Source organism: Candida albicans, chromosome 3 (assembly GCF_000182965.3).
Source record: "Candida albicans SC5314 chromosome 3, complete sequence".
Lineage (NCBI taxonomy): Eukaryota > Fungi > Ascomycota > Pichiomycetes > Serinales > Debaryomycetaceae > Candida > Candida albicans.
In genome coordinates, this window is record NC_032091.1 from 432,742 (window position 1) to 455,352 (window position 22,611).

At 35.1% G+C, this 22,611-nt stretch overlaps 12 protein-coding genes and 1 non-coding gene across 13 annotated transcripts; 6 read left to right on the plus strand and 7 right to left on the minus strand. All coding sequences in view use genetic code 12, as the record gives it.

Annotated features, from left to right (window-relative positions):
• Positions 1 to 931: 931 nt before the first annotated feature.
• Positions 932 to 1,459, minus strand: CAALFM_C301970CA (uncharacterized protein; the record flags this gene model as incomplete). Its single annotated transcript, XM_716635.1, has 1 exon — positions 932 to 1,459. The coding sequence occupies one exon, from the start codon at positions 1,457 to 1,459 to the stop codon at positions 932 to 934; it is 528 nt and encodes a 175-aa protein (XP_721728.1).
• A 1,517-nt stretch (positions 1,460 to 2,976) lies between these two features.
• On the minus strand, positions 2,977 to 3,147 carry TOM6 (Tom6p; the record flags this gene model as incomplete). Its single annotated transcript, XM_716634.2, has 1 exon — positions 2,977 to 3,147. The coding sequence occupies one exon, from the start codon at positions 3,145 to 3,147 to the stop codon at positions 2,977 to 2,979; it is 171 nt and encodes a 56-aa protein (XP_721727.2).
• A 230-nt stretch (positions 3,148 to 3,377) lies between these two features.
• On the plus strand, positions 3,378 to 4,622 carry RNA1 (GTPase-activating protein; the record flags this gene model as incomplete). The annotated part of the gene is made up of 1 exon (XM_716633.2): positions 3,378 to 4,622. One exon carries the CDS (start codon positions 3,378 to 3,380, stop codon positions 4,620 to 4,622), a length of 1,245 nt encoding a protein of 414 aa, XP_721726.2.
• Positions 4,623 to 4,743: 121 nt separating this feature from the next.
• RAD50 (MRX complex DNA-binding subunit) lies at positions 4,744 to 8,742 on the plus strand (the record flags this gene model as incomplete). The annotated part of the gene is made up of 1 exon (XM_716632.2): positions 4,744 to 8,742. One exon carries the CDS (start codon positions 4,744 to 4,746, stop codon positions 8,740 to 8,742), a length of 3,999 nt encoding a protein of 1,332 aa, XP_721725.2.
• Positions 8,743 to 8,761: 19 nt separating this feature from the next.
• CAALFM_C302010CA (uncharacterized protein) lies at positions 8,762 to 9,869 on the minus strand (the record flags this gene model as incomplete). Its single annotated transcript, XM_019475291.1, has 2 exons — positions 8,762 to 9,553; positions 9,636 to 9,869. The coding sequence occupies 2 exons, from the start codon at positions 9,867 to 9,869 to the stop codon at positions 8,762 to 8,764; spliced, it is 1,026 nt and encodes a 341-aa protein (XP_019330836.1).
• Positions 9,870 to 10,102: 233 nt separating this feature from the next.
• Positions 10,103 to 12,628, plus strand: CAALFM_C302020WA (RNA-binding ribosome biosynthesis protein; the record flags this gene model as incomplete). Its single annotated transcript, XM_716630.2, has 1 exon — positions 10,103 to 12,628. One exon carries the CDS (start codon positions 10,103 to 10,105, stop codon positions 12,626 to 12,628), a length of 2,526 nt encoding a protein of 841 aa, XP_721723.2.
• Positions 12,629 to 12,814: 186 nt separating this feature from the next.
• On the plus strand, positions 12,815 to 13,798 carry CAALFM_C302030WA (rhomboid protease; the record flags this gene model as incomplete). The annotated part of the gene is made up of 1 exon (XM_716627.2): positions 12,815 to 13,798. One exon carries the CDS (start codon positions 12,815 to 12,817, stop codon positions 13,796 to 13,798), a length of 984 nt encoding a protein of 327 aa, XP_721720.1.
• A 62-nt stretch (positions 13,799 to 13,860) lies between these two features.
• On the minus strand, positions 13,861 to 14,481 carry CAALFM_C302040CA (uncharacterized protein; the record flags this gene model as incomplete). The annotated part of the gene is made up of 1 exon (XM_716626.1): positions 13,861 to 14,481. The coding sequence occupies one exon, from the start codon at positions 14,479 to 14,481 to the stop codon at positions 13,861 to 13,863; it is 621 nt and encodes a 206-aa protein (XP_721719.1).
• A 279-nt stretch (positions 14,482 to 14,760) lies between these two features.
• tE(UUC)2 lies at positions 14,761 to 14,854 on the minus strand. Its single transcript has 2 exons — positions 14,818 to 14,854; positions 14,761 to 14,795 (listed from the first exon to the last, which is right to left on the minus strand). It is a non-coding gene; the product is annotated as a tRNA-Glu (tRNA).
• A 531-nt stretch (positions 14,855 to 15,385) lies between these two features.
• Positions 15,386 to 16,657, plus strand: CAALFM_C302060WA (uncharacterized protein; the record flags this gene model as incomplete). Its single annotated transcript, XM_716625.1, has 1 exon — positions 15,386 to 16,657. One exon carries the CDS (start codon positions 15,386 to 15,388, stop codon positions 16,655 to 16,657), a length of 1,272 nt encoding a protein of 423 aa, XP_721718.1.
• Positions 16,658 to 16,706: 49 nt separating this feature from the next.
• CAALFM_C302070CA (uncharacterized protein) lies at positions 16,707 to 17,873 on the minus strand (the record flags this gene model as incomplete). Its single annotated transcript, XM_716623.2, has 1 exon — positions 16,707 to 17,873. One exon carries the CDS (start codon positions 17,871 to 17,873, stop codon positions 16,707 to 16,709), a length of 1,167 nt encoding a protein of 388 aa, XP_721716.2.
• Positions 17,874 to 18,649: 776 nt separating this feature from the next.
• CAALFM_C302080WA (uncharacterized protein) lies at positions 18,650 to 21,235 on the plus strand (the record flags this gene model as incomplete). The annotated part of the gene is made up of 1 exon (XM_716622.1): positions 18,650 to 21,235. The coding sequence occupies one exon, from the start codon at positions 18,650 to 18,652 to the stop codon at positions 21,233 to 21,235; it is 2,586 nt and encodes an 861-aa protein (XP_721715.1).
• Positions 21,236 to 21,243: 8 nt separating this feature from the next.
• Positions 21,244 to 22,185, minus strand: CAALFM_C302090CA (uncharacterized protein; the record flags this gene model as incomplete). Its single annotated transcript, XM_716621.2, has 1 exon — positions 21,244 to 22,185. One exon carries the CDS (start codon positions 22,183 to 22,185, stop codon positions 21,244 to 21,246), a length of 942 nt encoding a protein of 313 aa, XP_721714.2.
• Between the last annotated feature and the right edge of the window lie 426 nt (positions 22,186 to 22,611).

The following is a 22,611-nucleotide window of genomic DNA, read 5'->3' on the forward strand; positions in this document are numbered from 1 at the left end:
ATGCCATCTACAATATTTGTGGCCTGATTTAGGAAATGAAAATCTTTATTATTATTATCGGTTACCACCCCTGAAAAATATTTTTCACTGCCAAGTGAGAGTTGTTAGTAGTTACCGTATTGTACGATCCTTTATTTCTCGATAACTACTAGATAGTGCCAATGTCAACCCCACAAAATAACTTTTGCGGCTAAGAGAAAGATAAAAAAGTTTTTCAAAATAAATCAGCTGTTTATTTTTGAGGTGACAAAAGCATTAAAATACTGAGATTGAATTTTGCAACCGTTAAAGTTAAAAACTGTTACTATTTAGATTGAGATGATAGTCGATGACCTCATTGATTTGTGTTGTTTGTACTTCAATTGGCATATGAATTTTTGTTTATGTAACTGTTAGTGGCATATTGATAAAACTAGCAAGACAGGTAAAACAAGCCGGTTGTATCTCTGTCGGTAAAACTTTCTTCCATAACAACATGTAAAATGGATTACCAAGAAKRAACAACCCAATAGTATATCTCTGACATCCAATTCATACCTTTGTTTGACCACTTTACTTGATTTTGCTCTCATGCTCAATTATAGTGCTCTGTTGTAGGAGGAATCAAGAGATTTTGTGTTTCCTGTTTTTTGCTCTTTTGCAGCTATTTTCTAGTACATCTTTTTATTCATACCAGTCATACCCCATCGAGATTAAGCCAGTAACCCTAGTTTATACTTCTATGATACCTCTTTCTAAAGTTTATGCAAATCGGAAACCTGCTAGACAAGTATCCCATGTGTTATTCATTTTAACTTTATAATTAGACATAAGGGAATGATAACTTTCTATAATAAAATACTCCGACAATGGTAGTAGGACAATAATTAATGGCAACTTTGATTGAAACTAGAATAAAACTCTTACTCAAAAAAAGGAGTCTGGATACAATTCATTTATGGTTTTCTCTGTTTTTCTCATACTGCTGTTGTTCCAATCTTAAAAATTCAACTCTTCTTTCCCAAATCTTCTCTTCCCTTTTTAACAACTGGTATAAAATATGTGAATTGTATATGAATTGTTTGGTAAATATATATTCCGAGAACTCCAATAAAAATGCTAATTCCAAGTTTATGCCATAGTGTGTTGCCCATTTCTGAATAGACTTGACATGACTAACCATATTTTCCTGTTCCTCTGGTGATAATGAATGATAATTTAAGTGAAAATTAGGAATCTTTTTCAAATCATCAATTAACAAACGTCGTATTTCTGTTCCAAAACCCAATAAGTTAATTATCAATAAGAATCTTTTCGCTGATTGATAATACGCATTATCCACCGTCGATCTGTTAATAATAACATCTTGACATTTAAAAGCGAAACTTCTAATTGAGTGAGAATTTTCAACAAGTTTGTGTAAGTTTTTATAGTCTGTGGTTGCATTCTTCCATGTTTGTTCATCAATCAGATTCCCCATTTGTTTTCTTTCTTCACTAGAACTAAAGCACCACTAGAATATATCAACAATGTCAATTTTGTAAATTGGAGTTTGAATAAATAGAATATGAACAATTCAAAATTTTTAAAAAAAGTAATAATGTGTTGACTATCCAGCCATACATTTTTGGGAAGCTATTACTTGGTTGAATGGATACTCCAAGCGAAAGGGGTGTTTCGATGTATTCTGCGCTATAGTAGTTGGATTACAAAATAGTTCTTTATTAAACATTGTCGAATTATTTCGGTGCAGGTGAAATAAATCCAAATATTTTTAATTACTAGAACAATTCCTTCTAAAAAGATTTCTTCATTGATTGGATTTATACAGTGTTTTATATATAAATGCAATTACAATCAGAATTCTATACTCCATCGAGAAAAATTCTTCAAACCCTAACATGCTACTATTGGATTTGGAACAGAAAACTACCAACAAATATGCTTACATCTTTGAAAAGGGTATCCAGGGTTCTAGACCCAAATCTATAAACTAAATTGAATCGTATAAGTTGATTAGCTGATACAAAAAAAAGGGGTGAAAAAAAATGAAATTTGATTGGACATTTCACAAAAAATCATTGTACGTGTGTGTGTGTGTTGTGTTGTGTGGATATAGAATTCCGATTCTAAAACTAAAGTAGCTGTTGCATAGTCTAATTTTTCTTCAGCCAAAAATTGACTCGTATTATTTTGAAATAATCACACCATGGCTTTGACTTTTTTTGTACAACCAGTATTATTTTGAATGAAAACAATACAATCGTCCCTGTCATAAACAAGAATGCAAGAGATGAAAGACAATCCTTTTACCTGCCGAGATATGTTGAGGTACATTTAAAAATGGACACAGCTTAAATGTTGAGCTATAACTAACAACAATATCAGCCCACTAATTGACATAATTTGAAACAACACATTACTTTGTGTGGTGATAGTGACAAAACTTGAACTTTAATAAAAAAGTTTCCACTTTAGAGCACTGGATTTCTATACTTATCCAACATCCAATTTGTGCCAAAATACAACTCACAGTAATGGATCTTAACTACCCAACAATCTGCTAGATAGACATCAAAGTAACTGCAGATTTGTTGATAGCTTCTCTACTATTTGGTGACAAATAACAGAGTAGGTTAAAGACTGGCTTAACTGTATTATTAGATTAGCCAAATCATTACACTCTACTACTAAGTTGCAGGCGATCTCTTTCCTTACTTTCGTTGATATTAAGCATTATGACAGAGTTAAGGCTTGCTAGCCATAAGATTCTAGAGCTATAACACTGTGTAGACTTAATCATTTTTCAGAAAGTATATTTAAATGTGATTTGGTTTCACTCTTTGCACCTTGTCCATTCTGTAAATCCAGTGTATTTCAACATACTATCACATTTCTCAAATTTCTAATAGTCAAATTTATATTGCACCTAAATATATACACGGATAAAATAAACTCATGAAAAGACCCAGCAACTTCAATACCTTAGTCGATTACTTATAATTGTGGGACCAACATATCCATCAATGGTGATTGTATGAACAAAACACCAAGACCAAATAAAGCAGCTTGTGTACCAATGGTGAAAGCTGGTGAGTTCTTAATTTTTTCAAAAGTTGATTGTTCTTCTTTGGCACCTTGTGGTGGAATTCTTCCTGATACGTTCATTGTGTGATTTCTATCTTTGAATGACTTTGATAATAAACTCTTTATGTACTGTCGAAAATTTTTCGTGAAAAACTGGTTTGCCAGTCTCTTTTTTTTTGCTTTTGCCTTTTTTTGGTAGATCGCCACGACTAACATAAAAGAAGAAGAGAACGTAAAGAAAAAACATCACTTGGCTTCCACTCTTTACGATTACACCAGCGTCCAATCATTGTATTTTTACAACAGAAATAATGGCATCAGTAGAAGTTGAATTAGGAGTTACTCCAGAAACCACTTATTCAATTTCAGGAAAACAACTAAAATTTGATTCTGAATCGGATATTGCTCCATATATCAAGGAATTGACGGAAAAAGAAAACGTCAAAAAAGTTGATTTTTCAGGAAATACTATTGGTATTGAAGCATCAAAAGCATTAAGTGAAGCATTATTAAAACATAAAGACACTATCGTTGAAATCAACTTTTCTGATTTATACACTGGTAGATTGAATACTGAAATTCCTCAATCTTTAGAGTATTTGTTACCAGCATTGTCGAAATTGCCAAATTTGAAATTGATCAACTTGAGTGACAATGCTTTTGGATTGCAAACTATTGATCCAATTGAAGCTTACTTGGCCAAAGCTGTTTCCATCGAGCATTTGATTTTGTCAAACAATGGTATGGGTCCATTTGCTGGGTCAAGAATTGGAGGATCTTTGTTTAAGTTAGCTAAGGCTAAGAAAGCAGAAGGAAAGGAGTCTTTGAAAACATTTATTTGTGGTAGAAACAGATTGGAAAATGGTTCTGTTAACTATTTATCTGTTGGGTTAAGAAATCACAAGGATTTGGAAGTGGTTAGATTGTATCAAAATGGTATTAGACCTGCTGGTATTTCTAAATTGGTTGAGCAAGGTTTATCTAACAACAAAAAATTAAAAGTGCTTGATTTGCAAGACAATACCATCACTACCAGAGGAGCTATTCACATTGCAGAATCATTATCTAACTGGCCACTTTTGGTTGAGTTGAATCTTAACGATTCCTTATTGAAGAACAAAGGTTCTTTGAAATTAGTCGAAGCCTTCCATGCTGGAGATGAAAAACCGCAATTAATTACCTTGAAATTACAATATAATGAGTTAGAAACAGATAGTTTAAGAGTTTTGGCTGATGCAATTGCCAGTAAATTACCACAATTGAAGTTCTTGGAATTGAACGGTAATAGATTTGAAGAGGATTCCGAACATATCGATAAAATCAATGGAATCTTCGAAGAAAGAGGCTATGGCGAAATAGATGAATTGGATGAATTAGAAGAGCTTGATAGTGAAGAAGAAGAAGATGACGAGGATGACGAAGGAGAAGACGACACATTAGAGGAAGACCTTGATTTGACACAATTAGAAGAAGAATTGGCTGGAGTTTCTTTGGAAGACAAAGATGGTAACGTGGATGAAATTGCCGAAGAATTATCCAAAACTCATATTAAATAGAGCTTTTGTTAAGTTTATAGAAATAAATCTTGATTAATTACGTATATACATTGTTTGAGGTTCTCTATTTTGTTTGGAAATTGATGGCTACGTTTTTTTTTCTCTCTCGCGTAAAAGCTTTATGATCCATATTGAAAAACTATTTTCCTTTATTCTTCTCTTTATAGCCCTACCTTCCCCAGCATCTTTCATCAGAATGTCTAGTATCTATAAGTTGTCTATAAAAGGGGTGCGTGCATTTCATCCGGAATCTGACGAGACCATTCAATTTGGGTTCCCATTGACATTAATTTGTGGTCAAAACGGGTGTGGTAAAACAACCGTTATTGAATGTTTGAAATACGCAACAACAGGGACATTGCCTCCAAATTCCAAAGGAGGAGCATTTGTGCACGATCCAAGCTTAAGCTCTCGAACCGCTGTAACTGGTCAGATTAAATTGGCATTCAAAAACGTGAATGGCAAATCAATGATTACAACTAGATCAGTTCAAGCGAGTCTGAAATCAACTAAAAGCGCCACTGGAGCCACTGTCACATTTAAAACTTTGGAAGGTCAATTGGCAATTATTGAAAAAGGCGATAAGATAAGTGTCTCTTCCAAGAATGCTGAATTAGATGCCCAGATTCCAGTTTATTTGGGCGCGTCTCCGGCGATCTTAGAGAATGTTATTTTTTGTCACCAAGATGAAAGTTTATGGCCATTGAGTGAACCTTCGGCATTGAAGAAGAAGTTTGACGATATTTTTGAAGCTTCCAAGTTCACTAAAGTTTTGGATAATTTTAAAAGTATTAAAAAGGATATGGCAACAGACATTAAGTTGATAGAGCAAAGTGTCAACCACTTGAAAATTGACAAAGAAAGAGCAAAGAAGGTTCAAGATAAATTACATAACATGAATGAATCTGTTGAAAAATACACTGAAGAAATTACAGACCTTAATATTCAAATTGAGAAAAAAGAAAAGCAGGCTGAAGAATTGTTTGCCACTAACCAAGAATTCCAAAGAACTCTTAGTGACTATGAGAACTTATTAACCAAGAAACAAGCTTTAGAGGAACAAATTGAACGTTTAAAAACTTCTATTGAAATCTTACCTGACAATGATGAAGAGCTTTTGAATAGGCAAGAGAACTTTTCTGCAATCACAACGGAAAAGAGTAACAGAATTGATGATCTTCAATTACAAAGTACCAAATTGCTGGATGAACTAAAGAATAAAACTAAACAGTACAATGAGTTAATAAGGTTGGATGGCTCATTCAAAGCTAAGAAGGCGGAATATGACTCCAATTGGGAGAAATTGTCCGAAATAGTTGATAAAAATGCAAAAGATTTTAACGTGCAAATTAGTAATGACAGAGTACGAAATATTGCCATGTTCAAAACTGAATTGAATAAAAGACACAATACTTTGCTTAACGAACAAAAGGATCTTTTGGTGGATAATAAGAGAAAAGAATCAGAGAGACAGAGCGCACTTCAAGATGTTCTCAACTCTATATCAAGGGAGGAACAATACCATGAGTATGCAACCAATGTGATAAATACCAACAACGAAAAACTTCTGGTTTTAAAAAGAAAAGTTGAAGTGGGAAGTAATAATGAAATAGAATTAGAGGAAAAACGAAACGATCTTGAACTCACTATGAAATTGTTGCAAGAGAAAAAGGATTTGAATGAAGTTAGAAAACTTGATGCAAAAATTATGGAGTGTAATACTGAAATCTCAAAATTAGAATTTGAACTCGATGAACTTGCCAAAAAGTTGTCCACTAGCAACAAACAATCAGATTTAAGATCAAAAGTTTTGTTTTTGGAAGAATCAGCTAAATCTAAGAAGGCAGAATTATCCAAGATTTTTGCAACTATTGACAGTAGCTATTTTGATGTCTTAGGTTCAAAATTAGATGTTGATGTAGGTGAGTCACTTTTATCCCAAAAAATTTCAAACTTGGAAATCAAGTCGGAAGAACAACAAAAGAAAGTAGGGTCATTGGAAAGTGAATTGCAAATAAATAAAAACTCAATCGAATCAATTTTGAAAACCATAGAAGAAAACAACCTGAAAATTGACTCTTTGAAAAGCAACATAACCAAAGTTATTGGCGAAGATGAAATTAATGACTATGAGAATGTAGTAAATGACTTGGAAGATAGTTATAGAAATGTCCTGGAAGACGTAAACAGTGCTGAAGTAACACGAGATTTCAAGAACTCGGCCATATCATTTGCAGAGGAAAACAAATGTTGTTTGCTTTGTAAAAGATTGTTTGAACAAGGAGGATTAGGTTCCTTTATTCAGGATTTGAAGCAAAGTGTTGATGAACACAAAATACAAGAAATTCGTGAGCAATCATTAGAAATAAAGAAAGAGCTCGAAGATGTGAAGTCAATTAACTTGGAAGTGATCAACTATAGAGAATGTCTTGCTAATGTTCAGAATTTCGAATGCAAATTGAAAGAGTTGGTTGATAAATCGAGTCAAATAGAGAATGAATTAGAGCAACAAAGAAAAGAACAACAGACAATTAAACACTCTCTTGATAATGCTTTACTGTTGAAAAAACCTTTATCTGACGCAACTAGAATACATTTGGAAGTACTGGAGATTGAATTCCAACTTGATGAATTAAACGAAGATTTGAGTGGGTTTGGTGGCCTGGTTGTTTCAGTTGATGAATTGCAAAAACAGCAACAAGACATAAATTTGAAAATCAAAAAGACAAGACAGGATTTAAATGATTATACAGAGAGCAAATACAAGGCACAACGGGAATTACAGAAGTTGGAAAACAGAGTCAAAGACACAAAATTACAGATCAGTAATTTAGAAAGATCACTTGCAGAAGTGACAGGAATCAAGAATAATATATCAGAGGCCGAAGACATTGTGCGTAGCTCCGAAGAAAAGTTGAAACAGATTAAAACCTCTTTGGAAGAATTGCAAGTTGACAAACAGGTAAAACTGAATGCATTGAGAGATACCCAAAACAGTAATCGTGATACTGAACAGGAGATGCAACAAGAAGTGGAAAAATGCCACCAATTGCTTACCTCATTTACCTCACTCAATGATGCAGTGACCTATTTTGAAACAAACATAGCAGATAAGTATGAAGCAAATGCTTTAGAAATGAAGGAGCTTTCAGAACAATGCACTTCCTTGGAAACTAAAATAGACGATCATGCACAAGAGATTAAGCTGTTGGAAAAGGAAGTAATGGATGCATCTCGGATAGAGCACAATATTCTTGCCAATATTGATTATCGAAGCCAACTTAGTAGATTGGAGGAGACAGAATTACAACTTGGCTCAATGGACATAGAGGATGCTCAATCCCGTAAGGAAGAATATCAGGTAGAATCTAAAAAATTGCGAGATGCTTTGTCTTCATTAACTGCCGAGCATGCTGGTAAAATTGGAGAAGTGAAACAGATTAAAGATCAAATAGCTAGTTTGAACAAAGAGTTGGAAACCGAATACAAGAATGTAAATCAATCCTACCACGAAGAGTGGATTAAGCTTCAAACTAATTTGTTGGTTTCAAACGACATTCAGATTTATTCAAAGGCTTTAGACAATGGTATCATGAAATACCATAGTATGAAGATGGAGGAAATCAACAGAATTCTAAATGAATTGTGGTCACAAACGTACAAGGGATCAGATATTTCTACAATTGCGATTAAAAGTGATGTCAATTTGCAAGCTAAAGGAAACAGGTCCTATAACTATAGAGTGGTAATGGTAAAAGAATCTAGCGAGTTAGATATGAGAGGCAGATGCTCGGCCGGTCAAAAAGTGTTAGCCAGTATTTTGATCCGGTTGGCGTTAGCGGAATGTTTTGGTGCAAATTGTGGGATGATTGCGTTAGATGAGCCTACCACTAACTTGGATGCTGAAAATGCCGAGGCACTAGCAGCAGCATTGAACAGGATCATTGAATACCGAAAATCGCAATCAAACTTTCAGTTAATTGTTATTACACACGATGAGAAGTTTTTAACACACATACAGGGTGATCGGTTCACAGATCATTTTTACAGAATTCAACGAGATGAAAGTAGTAAGTCAAGAATTTATAGTTTACCTATTGGTAGAATTCAAGAAGGCTAAAAAAAAAAGGAGTTGCAAACTACGGAGCTACAGAAAAATTATCTTTCGATATACGTAATTGGATGTGGGTATCATTTTCTGCCTTTAATTGAGAGATCACTTTCTCTTTGTGTATCCATAAATGTTCTAGATACTTTTCTAGCTTTTTTCTTTTTGTAGGGATTCTTGACACTGAACGGATTTTTACATAAACAATCACCGTTATAGGTTCAGCACTGGCAAATATGTCTAGCAAAGTCGGTGGTTTATATTGATTTGAAATTGTACCGTGACCGTTGCGGGTATATAAGATGGTGATGTCGTACATGTTTAAATAAGCATGTGGCTTTGATTGGTTAAGTATGGATATGATATTGAAAAACGCAGAGAATCGAGGATACAACAAGTGATTGAATTTTGGCAAAAAGTACTTATTGCTTACTTGGCCCTGTAAGGCGGCTCCATTGGGGCTCCAAATGTTTACTTCGGGGAACAACACAACCCATTCTGAAAATTTGCTTCTTAATAATCGTGAAAAAACAAATGATAACGACTTCAGTTCTAGTTCCCAGTTTTCATCGGATTTTAACATATGAAGCAAAATTTTGACTGTAGGAACTCTCCATACTAGAAACCACGAGAAGAAATTAATTATTGGAAGCGAAAACTGTTCACATTGTCGCATCGGCGAATAATCGTCCCCTAATATAGACATACGTGATAAATAGTGAATAACAAAACAGTCTGCTAAAGATGCATGGTTACTTACTACCACAGCAGGATTGGCATCAGTAGTGTCGCCATAAAGTCTGAACTTTACCTTATTCAAGTGCTGGAGTTCTTAGGTTAGTTTATCCAACCAAGAAGTAAATACAACTAAAGTCAAACTTGTTCATAGTTGTTTTTCAACGTACCATTAAATATAACGAAAAGTCCCAGAAAAAGTAGCCACATTTGTTTCTGATCAAATTTGCTGAATCAGGAAATACTATTGACGCCAATGAGCACGAAATTGCAACCATTTGGTAAATCATGATATAAATCAACAATGCTGATAAACATAAAATCCCTTTTACCCATATTACAAAAGATCTCACTTCTTGGTCATCTTCCTCCAATTTGACTCCTAAATGCTCAATGAATTCCATTCTGCTGCTGTTAATAGATCAGTTCGACAGGGATTTCGAAATATGGATGCTCTGATTTGGATATAGCTGCGGCGTTCCTTTTTTTTTTCCCTTGTTATGATTTTACTTAGTGTAACAAATGGTAAACCATAATACTTTTTTTTTCTTTTAATCTTCTCATTAAATTTTATTTTTCAGCTCATCTCACCCTTCTTTATAAGTAATTCTATTATCTCAAATCAATTATTACAACGATGTCAAGATTAATTGTTAAGGGACTTCCCAAGTATTATACTGAAGAAAAACTTAGAGAATTTTTCTCCAAACAAGGAGATGTGACCGATGTTAAATTAATGAAGAAGAGAAATGGTGAATCCAGAAAGTTTGCATTCATTGGATACAAATCGGCTGATGCAGCAGAAAGAGCAGTTAAATACTTTAACAAATCATTTATAGATACGGCCAGAATTGAAGTTGAGTTTGCAAAGACATTCTCTGATCCTACTGTGCCTCTTTCTTTCAAAGAAAAGAGAAAAAGAGAAGAGCAAAAGCTTAAGGATGAACAGGAAAGACTTCTTGAACAAGAACTTAGAGCACAAGCAAAGAAGCAAAAGACTAAGTCGACTTCAGAGATAGATGATGAAATCGCTAGTAATCCAAAATTAAGAGAATATATGGAGGTCATGAAACCCTCTCATCAAGTTAAATCATGGGCTAATGATACAATTGCGGACGGATCAGGTGGACCATCTGTACAAGATTTAGAAAATGCTTTGAATGGTAACAATGAGTCTCCAGTAGACAAATCCAACATCGAGGTTGTCAATACCGTGGAAGATGCTAGTGATGACGAGTACAATGATTTCAAAGAGCTCAGTAATAAACACGGCGAAAATGAAGACGAGGAAGAAGAAGAAGAAATGATGAGCTTAGGAGACTTACCAACTAATGAAGAAAATAAAGACAAAAATGAATCTGGTGAAAATCTTGCTGCTAATGAAAACATATCTGACTTGGAGTGGCTTAAATCTAGGAGTACTCGTATTAAAGAAAATGGTGAAGTGCCAGAAATTGTACCCGAAGTAAAAGAAGTCAATGAAGTTACTGAAGCTACGCAGCAATCAGACAATGAACCTGAAATGACACCTGAAGAGCAAATAGCTCATAAAATTGAAGAAACTGGAAGGTTATTTATAAGAAACATATCTTATGAAGCCAGTGAAGAAGATTTCAGAAGCTTGTTTTCACAATACGGGGCTCTTGAAGAAGTCCACATTGCTATCGATACCAGAACAGGCAAGTCGAAGGGATTTCTTTATGTGCAGTTTTTGAAAAAAGAAGATGCAACAAGAGCATATCGATCCTTAGACAAGCAAATTTTTCAAGGACGGTTATTGCATATCTTGCCTGCTGATAAAAAGAAAGATCACCGTCTAGATGAATTTGATTTGAAAAATTTGCCATTGAAGAAACAACGTGAGCTTAAAAAGAAAGCACAAGCTGCAAAAACTCAGTTTAGTTGGAATTCACTTTATATGAATAGTGACGCTGTATTGGAATCTGTTGCATCAAAGTTGGGAGTGACAAAATCTCAGTTAATTGACCCAGAGAATTCCAGTTCTGCAGTGAAACAAGCTTTAGCTGAAGCCCATGTGATTGGTGATGTTAGAAAATACTTTGAGGATAGAGGCGTTGATTTGACATCGTTCGACAAGAAAGAAAGAGATGACAAAATTATACTAGTGAAAAATTTCCCATTCGGTACCACTATCGATGAAATAGGGGAGTTATTTTCTGCTTACGGACAATTAAAACGTATGTTGATGCCACCAGCAGGTACAATTGCTATCATAGAATTTCGTGATGCACCAAGTGCCAGGGCAGCATTTTCCAAACTTGCATACAAAAGATTCAAGAGTAGTATATTATATTTGGAAAAAGGTCCAAAAGACTTGTTTACCCGTGAGCCAACCACCAACGAGGTTGCTACCATTCCAGAGCAACAGCAAAATGAACATGCAGTTGAAGCTAAAATATCTGCTAATGAAATTTTGGGCGAATCTAAAGAGGATGACGAAATTGAACTGGTACAAGGTCCAACTGTTGCTGTTTTCGTGAAAAACTTGAATTTTGCTACCACAGTGCAAGCTTTGTCCGATCTTTTCAAACCTTTGCCTGGTTTTGTTGTTGCAACAGTGAAGACAAAACCGGATCCAAAGAATTCAGGCAAAACTTTAAGTATGGGTTTTGGATTTGTTGAGTTTAGAACAAAAGAACAGGCAAATGTTGCTATTTCTACTCTTGACGGTCATGTTCTCGATGGCCACAAGCTACAGTTGAAATTGTCTCATAAACAAGGAACCGGTACCTCTGCTTCTTCGATAAAGAAGTCAGGTAAGTCTTCCAAAATCATTATCAAGAATTTGCCATTTGAAGCTACCAGAAAGGATCTTTTGGAGTTATTTGGTGCTTTTGGTCAATTGAAGTCTGTTAGGGTTCCAAAGAAATTCGACCAGAGTGCACGTGGGTTTGCATTTGTGGAGTTCAATCTAATGAAAGAGGCAGAAACTGCTATGAGCCAATTGGAGGGGGTACATTTACTTGGAAGAAGATTGGTGATGCAGTATGCTGAGCAAGATGCCGAAAATGCTGAAGTTGAAATTGAGAGAATGACAAAGAAGGTCAAGAAACAAGTTGCCACTCAAAACTTGGCTGCTGCGAGATTGGCAGGAAAGGGCAAGATTGAATTGGAGGAAAAGGATGAAGAAGATTTTGATTGAGATTTTCAGTAGATATATAGGTGGATCTTGTGAAAAGGATTTTGATGTTTTTCAAAAATAATGATTGCATTAATTAGTAGTAGCAATAGAGAAAACTTGAAAAAAAAATATAAATATACGGAAAGAAAAAAAAAAAAGAAGAAAAAGAACTTTCTATAACCATCTTCTTTTACAGACAAGTGACCAATGTTTCCCTTCACTAAACTAACAAGCAATATATGCTTGAAGAACCATTTCTTCAGCAATGGGAATCTCTTATCACTCTCATTGAAGAATATGAGACAACAAAAGGTTTTGTCCTTCAGATCGAATATTCAGTTATTGCAATCTAATTTTATACCGATCAGAGGTTACATCAGGGAAACTGTGTATCAACAAACAAGAAACTCACCTTTAAGGAGAAGCAGCACTTGGAAGCAATACAATCTGTTTTATAACAGATCCAACTGGGATAAATTGAAAAAGCCGTTATTGTTCACTATTGCATTTTGTGTGGGGACAACTTTAGTAACACCATATTTGTTTACCTACACTCCTTTATCCTACTTCAAACGAAACCCACAATCACTTCTTTGGTCGCTTATAGGTATTAATGGTGCCGTGTTTTTGATGTGGCGAATTCCACGATTGCAATGGTTTACCATGAAATACGGAATCTTGTTCAAAGACAACTTACAATCTCCTTGGACATTATTGGGCTCGGCCTTTTCCCATCAAAGCTTTGCTCATTTTTTCATAAACATGTTGGCATTTCAATCATTCGGCTCTACCTTGGTGGCATTCTTGGGTGTATCTAACTTTACAATCATGTACTTGAATTCGGCGGTTATTTCTTCATTTGCTTCGTTGGCAATTCCTATGTTTTTAGGATCATCTTTATCAGTTGCCTCATTGGGTGCGTCGGGTGCTATATTTAGTGTCTTTGGTGTATTTTCCTTTTTGTTCCCTGCTTCACCTGTTGGATTGTTTTTCATCCCAATTCCAGGTGGTGCTTGGATGTTGTTCCTTGGTACTACACTTTGGAATGCTGCTGGGACCGTTTTACGTTGGGGTACATTTGATTATGCTGCTCATCTTGGGGGAAGTATTGTTGGAATAGCTTACGGTTACTGGTACAATAGAAAAAGAAAACAGCAAATTCGTAGACGAAGACATACATTAGATTTCTAAAAAAAAAATAAAGAAAGAATTATAAAATGTTGTTATTTCCTTTCCATGTATATAGTAGTTATTTATACAAAAGATACTTTCTTTTTCTTCTTTGGTGATTCTTCTTCTTGTTCTTGAGATTCTTCGTCAGCTCTTCTTGCCTTTGCATTTTTTCTTCTAGTTGAACGAGCTACTGATGCTTTACTTCGAAGTTCGTCTTTCTTACCTTCCAATTTGTCCTTCTTTTGTTGTTCCTTTCTTTCGATTTCTTGTCTTTTCAAGTCTCGTATCTCTTCTAATCTTCTTGACTTTTCCAATTTACTCTCATTGACTTGGTCGTATTTGTCGTTTATAGATTTGACAAGTCTATTCATTGTTAATGTGTCGTTGTCATCGACAAACTTTTTACCCTTTTTTCCACGTTTGGCTTTAACTCCTGGAACAATTGCTTTGTTCAATGTGGGTATATTCAATTGGTCTTCTCTATATTCCTTTCCATTTTTAGCTCCGTATAACCTTATTTTTGCTTGCTGTTTTTTAAGTGCCAATTTTGAAATCTTTTTTACTTTTGACTTTGGTGTTAGTTTTGGTTGATCAGCTAACAAGTTTTTGGCAGCAGAATCTGAAAACACTTCAGAATCTACTGTTCTGGTCTTGTTCTGTGTTTTGTTTCTTTTAGCAGTTTTTGATTGTCTTGGTGCCATGATATAATATTGTGTAGCAGGATAGCCTATAAATGTAAAAAAAAGGTACTTGTGATGAGATGCTTGGAAAAAAAAAAGAAAGGTAAAAAAAAAATTATCGAAGACTGTCTAACCACATCGCAAAAAAGAGACAGCCATATTTTCTTACACTGTAACGCGGACCAAGTAATAACACTACAATAAACTCATAAATACCATCTAAAAAAGGTGTTACTACTCCTTTATAGATAATGTAATTAGTTGCAGTAAAATTAACAAAAAATTAAGCAAAAAAACAAACTCCAATGCGGGGAATCGAACCCCGGTTTGCTCGGCGCTCTGTTTCTAAGAAAGAAATGAAAGCGAACCGTGATAGCCACTACACTACATCGGACTTGTTGTGTCAGTTTAGAATAGCTGCTTCTTAATATGGTATCTAAATTCTAGCAATATTTCTTCACTCGTATGTAATAAAGCATATGTTGTAACCTTCAGAATGAAACTTAAATCAACAATTAGCAAAATCAGATCATATTAATAAAACATCTAGTAGTGTATTTTTCTTTTTAATAATTTTTTGTTCAAAATTGGTATCAAAATTTTACTACTTCTGATGAAAGAACTGATGAGATACACCCTTCTCTATTCAACTTACACACAGTAAAAAGACATTAGAGGCGCTAAACTCTTACAGTGATATGATTTGTAATTGATTTTTATAATTCCGAAAAATGTGTTTATTATACCAATCGCAATGCGTTATCTCTTATCTATATTTTTCCCTTATCAAAATTGACAAATAAACACCTTTAATTAATTCCTCCACCTTTTAATTTCGAGGAGATAAACGACTATTTTTCTGAATATTTAGAGCCAACCGTTTGCTTTTTCTTTTTCAGTTACAAATCTTAACTTTATATCAACAATGCCAACTGAACCAATCCGTTATGTTACTAAAGTAGACCTTACAAAACCGGGTGATCAACAACCTCATCTCCACAATAGATGGCATCCGGATATCCCTTTTGCAGAGACAATCAAGCCAGGTGAAACAGTGAAAATTGAGTGTCTCGACTGGACGGGAAATCAAATTAAAAACGACGATACTGCAGATGACATCTTAAATGTCGATTTAAGCAGAATCCACTACTTGTCAGGACCATTCAATATTGAAGGAGCTGAACCTGGAGATGCCTTGGTTGTGGAAATCAAAGACGTGCAACCATTAGAAAGACAGCCTTGGGGGTACTGTGGTATTTTCCATAAAAAGAATGGAGGAGGATTTTTAGACAAGTTTTACCCCGAGGCAGCAAAAGCTATTTTTGATTTAGAAGGTATCCATGCTACATCGAGGCATATTCCTCATGTCAAGTTTACCGGATTGATTCACCCCGGAATAATGGGCACGGCACCATCTGCAGAAGTTTTGAAAGAATGGAATTCCAGAGAGATAGGTTTAATCAATGACATTCAACATCAGCATGAAACCAATGTTGCAAATGGACCGTTAGAAACCAATTCTCATCCTGGTAGTGCTACAGGAACTCTTGCTCTGAAAATTGCCAAAGAAGGTGCTCGGACTATACCTGGAAGACCAGAAAATGGTGGAAACTGTGATATTAAAAACCTTTCTCGTGGATCCAAGTGCTATCTCCCAGTTTATGTTGACGGAGCAAAGCTTTCAGTTGGAGATTTGCATTTTTCACAAGGCGATGGTGAGATTTCCTTTTGCGGGGCAATTGAGATGCCAGGAGTAATAACAATCAAAGTATCTATCATCAAGGGTGGCATTAAAAAATTATCCTTAAAAAGTCCAATATTCATCCCAGGTGACGTTCAAAATCATTACGGACCTTCGAGATACTTGACATTTGAAGGGTTTTCTGTAGATGAAGCTGGGAAACAACAGTATTTGTGTGCAACAACAGCTTACAGACAAGCTTGTATTAGAGCTATTGAGTACTTGAGAAAATTTGGTTACAACGATTATCAAATCTACTTATTGCTTTCCAGTGCACCTATTGAGGGTCATATTGCTGGAATAGTTGATGTTCCTAATGCATGCACAACCTTGGGTATCCCAATGGATATTTTTGACTTTGATATTAGTCCAGAAGGAAACTTTGAAGAAAAAGATATGAAAAATTGTGCATTCGTTGAAGGTGCTAAACATAGTGTAACATACGACTATAAATAAGTATATTGAGAAAAAGAAAATAAGCGAACTAAAAATTAAAAGAAACCAGCTAAATTTTCAAGTTTTCTAATCTGTCTCCCAAGTATTCTGCACCATGGTAGACTAAATTCTCATCAGGCTTGTTCAAATCCTTCAAGTCAGAAACTGGTCTCTCACCCCTGGCAGAAGCACGGATAATCAATCTTGAATCAGTAGTATCAAAATCAAGAATGGCAGTGTGACCAACAACTCTGTTATCAAATATAACCACCGTGTTTGGTTCCCAGTGAGCTCTAATTTGAAAGTCATGACCTTTCCAAATATGATCAAGTAAAAAGTTTAACAAGTAGGAAGATTCCTCTTCTTTCAACCCCTCAATTCTTCTAGTGAAACCGTTATTGACATACAAAACTTTCTGGCCCAAAGGAGTAGTTCTAACAATTGGATGCATATTTTCAACTGGATGTCTCTTGACATGACCCTTTTTGAAAATGGCAAAATTAGCTTGTTCAACAGCACTATGAACGGCCTTCAACCCTTCCAATTTTTCTTTAAATAATGGAGATAAACGATTATAAGCTTCGACGGTGTCAACAAAAACAGTATCCGCTCCACCAGATTGAGGGATATTGGTAGCAGCAAGAAAAGAAAGCGCAGTTGGATTTAATTCATAAGAAACATCTGAGTGAAGTGCAACAAGGTTAGTTTTCTTTTCAAATGGATACTCTTTAGTATCTCCACTCAAAACAACATGAATATCAGGATGATCTTTTGGAGCACCACTGGTTGGGTGAATATGCAACGGACCATAATGACTAACATATTTTGTAACAAACTCTGGACCTTTGTCAATAAAGTCTTGATCTCTAAACACTAAAACACCTCTTTGAGCAGCAAGCAAAGCAACCTCATCTTTGGCAGCATCATTAAGTTGTGACAATTGGATCCCTTTAATTTCTGTACCCAATTTAGGAGATATATTGGAAGTTGTATAATCACCACCTTTTGGAAACAAGTTTGGCAAATCTTTATTGGCTCTTAAAGCAGGATCATGGAACTCCAAAAATTCATATGGCTTATAACTCTCATTTCTGTCCCAAGTTGGGAGATAAGGAGAAGACTCGATGTTTATTTTTTGTGCAGACTTAGGAGCAACTTGAACAAACCCTTTGTTGTCACTAACATATTCGGTTCCTCCACCAAGAGCTTCAGATGGTCTAGTATAACGTGATGGCATATTTGGCTAACAGAAAACAATGCTGTGTAAGATATATTCTTATTGGTTCAATAAAGTTTAAAACCCAAATCGAATATTAGGAACAGTTGCTGTATTTATACATAATTCGATTTGATTATATTAAAGTGTGGCTGCTAAAAAAAAAACAAGAACCAAGAAAACAAACAAAAGAAACCCACAGTTTTCGTCGGGTTCTTGGTGTTTCCACAGAACGAACCAACCTAATTATGAAGTCACTGTGAAACTCATTAAGAAAAACCATTAGAGATGTGATCTTTTTCTTGGAAATCAATAAAGCAGTTTTGGATGTGGCTCCAAAGGTTTGCAATTTTTGCAATTTATTAAAAATATTACTTGTGATCTTGAGTTCGGTGAAATACTTAATTTAATTGGTTATGTGGAAAAGCTCCAGGATACTAATTAGGCAAAACCCCGTTCCATATATGCCACAGTTTCTTATCGAAAATGTACTTGTATTCAATTTTTCGGAAACCAATCCCTTCATGGAAATACTTGTTGAAACTAACAGCAAACGTTATTCATTGTAGAGGTTGACTAATAATGACCCCCCTAGAGTAAAAAGATACTAGCGGCTTTATATTTTTGTGTTTAGTACCTAACTAGATGTATCAAGAATCTTTTATGTTTTAATCTCATTGAAACAATCTTTAAAAGCCGTTGGCCTTATCGATTGCGGAAAAACAAGAGCAGAACTTTTTTTCCTCCCGTCAACGCCATGTCCACTTTTTCTTACTGATAAGATAGACTAGGTGTAAATGAGTCGAACACAAGAAGAAACAGAGCACCATTCTGTGAAGTTTAATTGGAATGTGTTTCCAGTCACAAGGCTAGAAGAATCTCAAATGTCGACTCCTTTAGGGTGTGTGTATACTCCATTCAACGACTCCAATGTACCACCTCAAACCAAAGGCTTACCCATTTCTTGCACAACTTGTCAAGCTTTTTTGAACCCGTTTATCAAATTGGATAGGAAAAATGGAATGTGGTGGTGTCCATTCTGTCAAAAGAGAACTTATTTACCAGAGTCAATAAATGTTCCGGAAATTGCAACTTCAGTTGAAGATTGGCCAATAGAAATGAGAGAAACAAGTACTACAATTGATTACGAGTTGCCCCATGATATTACCGAGAACACAACCACGGCTTCCCCGTTGACTTATTATTTTGTAATTGACAGATATCAGCATTCAGAAGAAGAATCTTTGAATAAATTGCTAGCTTCGATAGTGTCAACAATAAAAAACAACATCCCCTTAGGAAGCATGATTGGGATAATGACTTTCAACAAATCAGTTCAATTACATAAAATTAGTACCAAGGAAACAGTCGAGATATCGAGAGACGACATTCCCAATTGTGACAAATACTGGAAGTTATTTGAAAAACTGGTCATTGAGCAATTACTGAATAGACTTGGGTTGACCAATACTCTGTCAGAATTAAATTCAAACAACCTTTTGAGAAACAACTACGTAATAGAGCTATCGGAGAATAATATGGATTCAATTATCAATTATATATTGAATATCAAACCCACTTATACCGAAAAACACAAGCCTTCAAGATCAACAGGTCTTGCCCATTACATTTATTCAATCATGTTTTCTCAATCAAGAGTTAAAAACTTTATTGGGAAAGTTTTGTTTTTTACTAGTGGTGCATGTACAGAATTTCCTGGGAAAATAGTGGATGAAAACTCTCCAATTAGATCACATAAAGATATTTATGATCTAGAAGCACCGTTTTTTCCTGAGGCATCAAAATTCTATACGGTTTTGTCTTACATTGCAAATGGTCAATCAATAGCTCAATCAGTTGAAATTGTGAAATCGTCATCATCCAAAACTACACAGTATAACATCGATCAGGCATCTCCAGTATGGTCTGTCAGCTTGTACGCCGGATCTTTGGACCAGGTAGGTGCATATGAGATGAAACCACTCGTAGCCAACACTATGGGCTCTTTTTTCTTGACTGAGACACTTGGCTCTTATCAGATTAAAGACATGATTACGAGGGCTATTGGTTTGAGTCATCACAAAGCACTTTTGGAAGTGTCTACATCCATTGGGTTGAAAACGTCTAAGTTGATATTTAATGGTGGGTATGCATTACCATCATCCTACCATAAATCCTCTAAATACAACCATTTATATCACATTAAAATTGATGACGAACTTGGTGAATTCGATTCCCCACATGCCAAAAAAGCATTTACTAATAGATGGAAATTCAACGAACTAAAAAAGGATGACACTTTATCGTTATTTTTCAAAATGGAGTCAGCAAAATCTACTGAAGATCTTAGCAACGGTTCAATCACTGAGATTTTCATTCAGTTTAAATTGAAGTCTTGGGATGTGGTTAAAAATAAATGGGTTACTAGAGTTACTACCATTCGTAAACCCACAACTTTATCTTACGTGAAAACAAGCACAGGAAAGAAGAATCATCAAAGCATGATTTTAAAAGAACAAAAATTTACACTTGGTTTTGATCAAAGAGTTTGGACGATTTTGCTAACTAGGTTGTTAATCAACAAAATTGATACAAACCTTGGGTATTCTTCTTTTGACGAACTAGTGGATCTTATTGATAGTACAATAGTCAAACTACTTCATTATTTTGGAGGGATTTCAGTAGCCAACAGTCATACTCAATCTTCGAACCCATATTACCGCTTACAGACAATGTATGAATTGAACCAAAAATTTAAAGAGTTACCATCATTAATTTACAGTTTGAGAAAGAATTCCGATTTAATCAAAATTTTCAATTCAAGTCCGGATGAAACAACATATTATCATTCATGGTTTTTAAGGATGAACATGCCTTTATCAATCAAAGTTATTGAGCCTGTGCTAATCAACGTAGCAGACCATATCACTCGCTTACCGTTAGATTCAACTTGTTTTGATTTTGCACCTGCTGATTCATTTTTAATACTTGATACCGGGTTTACCTTAACATTATATTATAAATGTCACAACCAAAACAAGTTAGACTTGCATCCTTCTGATAATGATTTTATGATAGAGAACAAGGACTCAAAACTACCATGGAATATTATTGAACAATATATTTCTGAACGTCAGGTTGTTCCAAAAATTGTCATAACTCAAACCAATCATTCACAAGCAAGATTTTTAGTGTCACGGTTAAATCCAACAACCTCAGACTCAACAAAAGAAAATCAGCCACACTTGGACAACAATAAAGCTGGGTTTTGGTCGTTTTGGACTAGCAATAATAGAAAGAGCTCTAAATTAATTCCCGAAGATCTAAGCTTAAAGAGATATTATGACGATTTAATTGAACAAGTACAAAAATTCAAAATCTAGATAGAATTCTATAGATCACTAATAAACTTTTTCACCACTGACACCAAATGTTCGATAACACCAGCATCGGAGCCATCCCCCAAATTATGGGTCGCACCTTTAATTATTTGACTGTGCTCGCTCCAATACTGTGATGAAGTTGATTGTTTCCAAGTGCTGACCAAATTTTCCTTGTCAACATATTCAGGCACAAATTCATCAATGCTTCCGTAAAGCACAAGAAGTGGTTTATTTACTTTACCAAAACTTTTGGTGTAATCCTCTTGAGTCAAATAAGAAGAAAAATAATCATCATCGCCTCTCTTACTAGCCAACGAATAGAATCTGTAAGCAGATGTAGGTACACCCCAGGTAAGTTTACGATACTCTTGAGGTAAAATCCCACTCTCTTTCCCTTTGGAAATATATTCATCGTAAACCCTTTGGACCAATGCTTCGTGTTTGGTGGGATCGCGGCCCGACAGAAGTGCTTCCAGATCTGAAACTGGAGCTTGTAATATACCTCCTTGCACCTGAGAAGTTTCAGGTATATTTTCTTTGTATAACGTCTTTGTTAGATAATGAATCACATCTTGACACCCTGTGGAATGTCCCATGATCACAATTTTTTGTCTATTACCACCACGTTCTGAACGGAAATACTCAATAGCAGATTGCAATTCCGACGTGTCACGATCCAATGATGATGTACCCCAACCTTGGTAGGCAGAGGATAGTAAGACCTGAACTAAACTCCAGGACCCACCATCTGTGCTTTGAAACTCATTGCTTGCAGAATCAGCTAATTCGGGCAAATATGGAATGTTCAATAGACCATTTCCTAAACCACCCACGAATAAGATAATGTTTGGCGATATGTTGCTGGGATCCGTGGTGAACTCAAATGCAGTTAAATTGAATCCGTAAGTATGAACTATCCCTCTTTGTTGTGGTACCAATTTCAATGACATTGTGTAGTATTCTTTGTTGAACACAAATGACAATGGTGTATTAAAGAAAACAAATGGGTAGAGAAACAAAAGTGGAAACAGATTCAAATAGAGAACGAAAGAAAAAAAAACCGCGAGAGAGAAAGAAAAATAAGAACCTCGCCACAAAAGTGTGGCTTATCTTAGATCTGGTTAAATTCTTTTTTAGACGAGCTTCAACACAACAACAATAGATCAGAATTAAGGGTACTCAAGAACGATAGGATTATTTTACCTGGTACACAGTTCTAATATAAATATAAACACAGAAAAACTACACGGAGTAAATAAACAACAAGCAAAAATTGCGGTCGCTTATCATTTTAAATGATGGGAGAAGGATACTGCAAGTAATTAAACATCCGGTTTTGATTCTCAATATGTAGGCACTGCTAATGTTTGCAACAA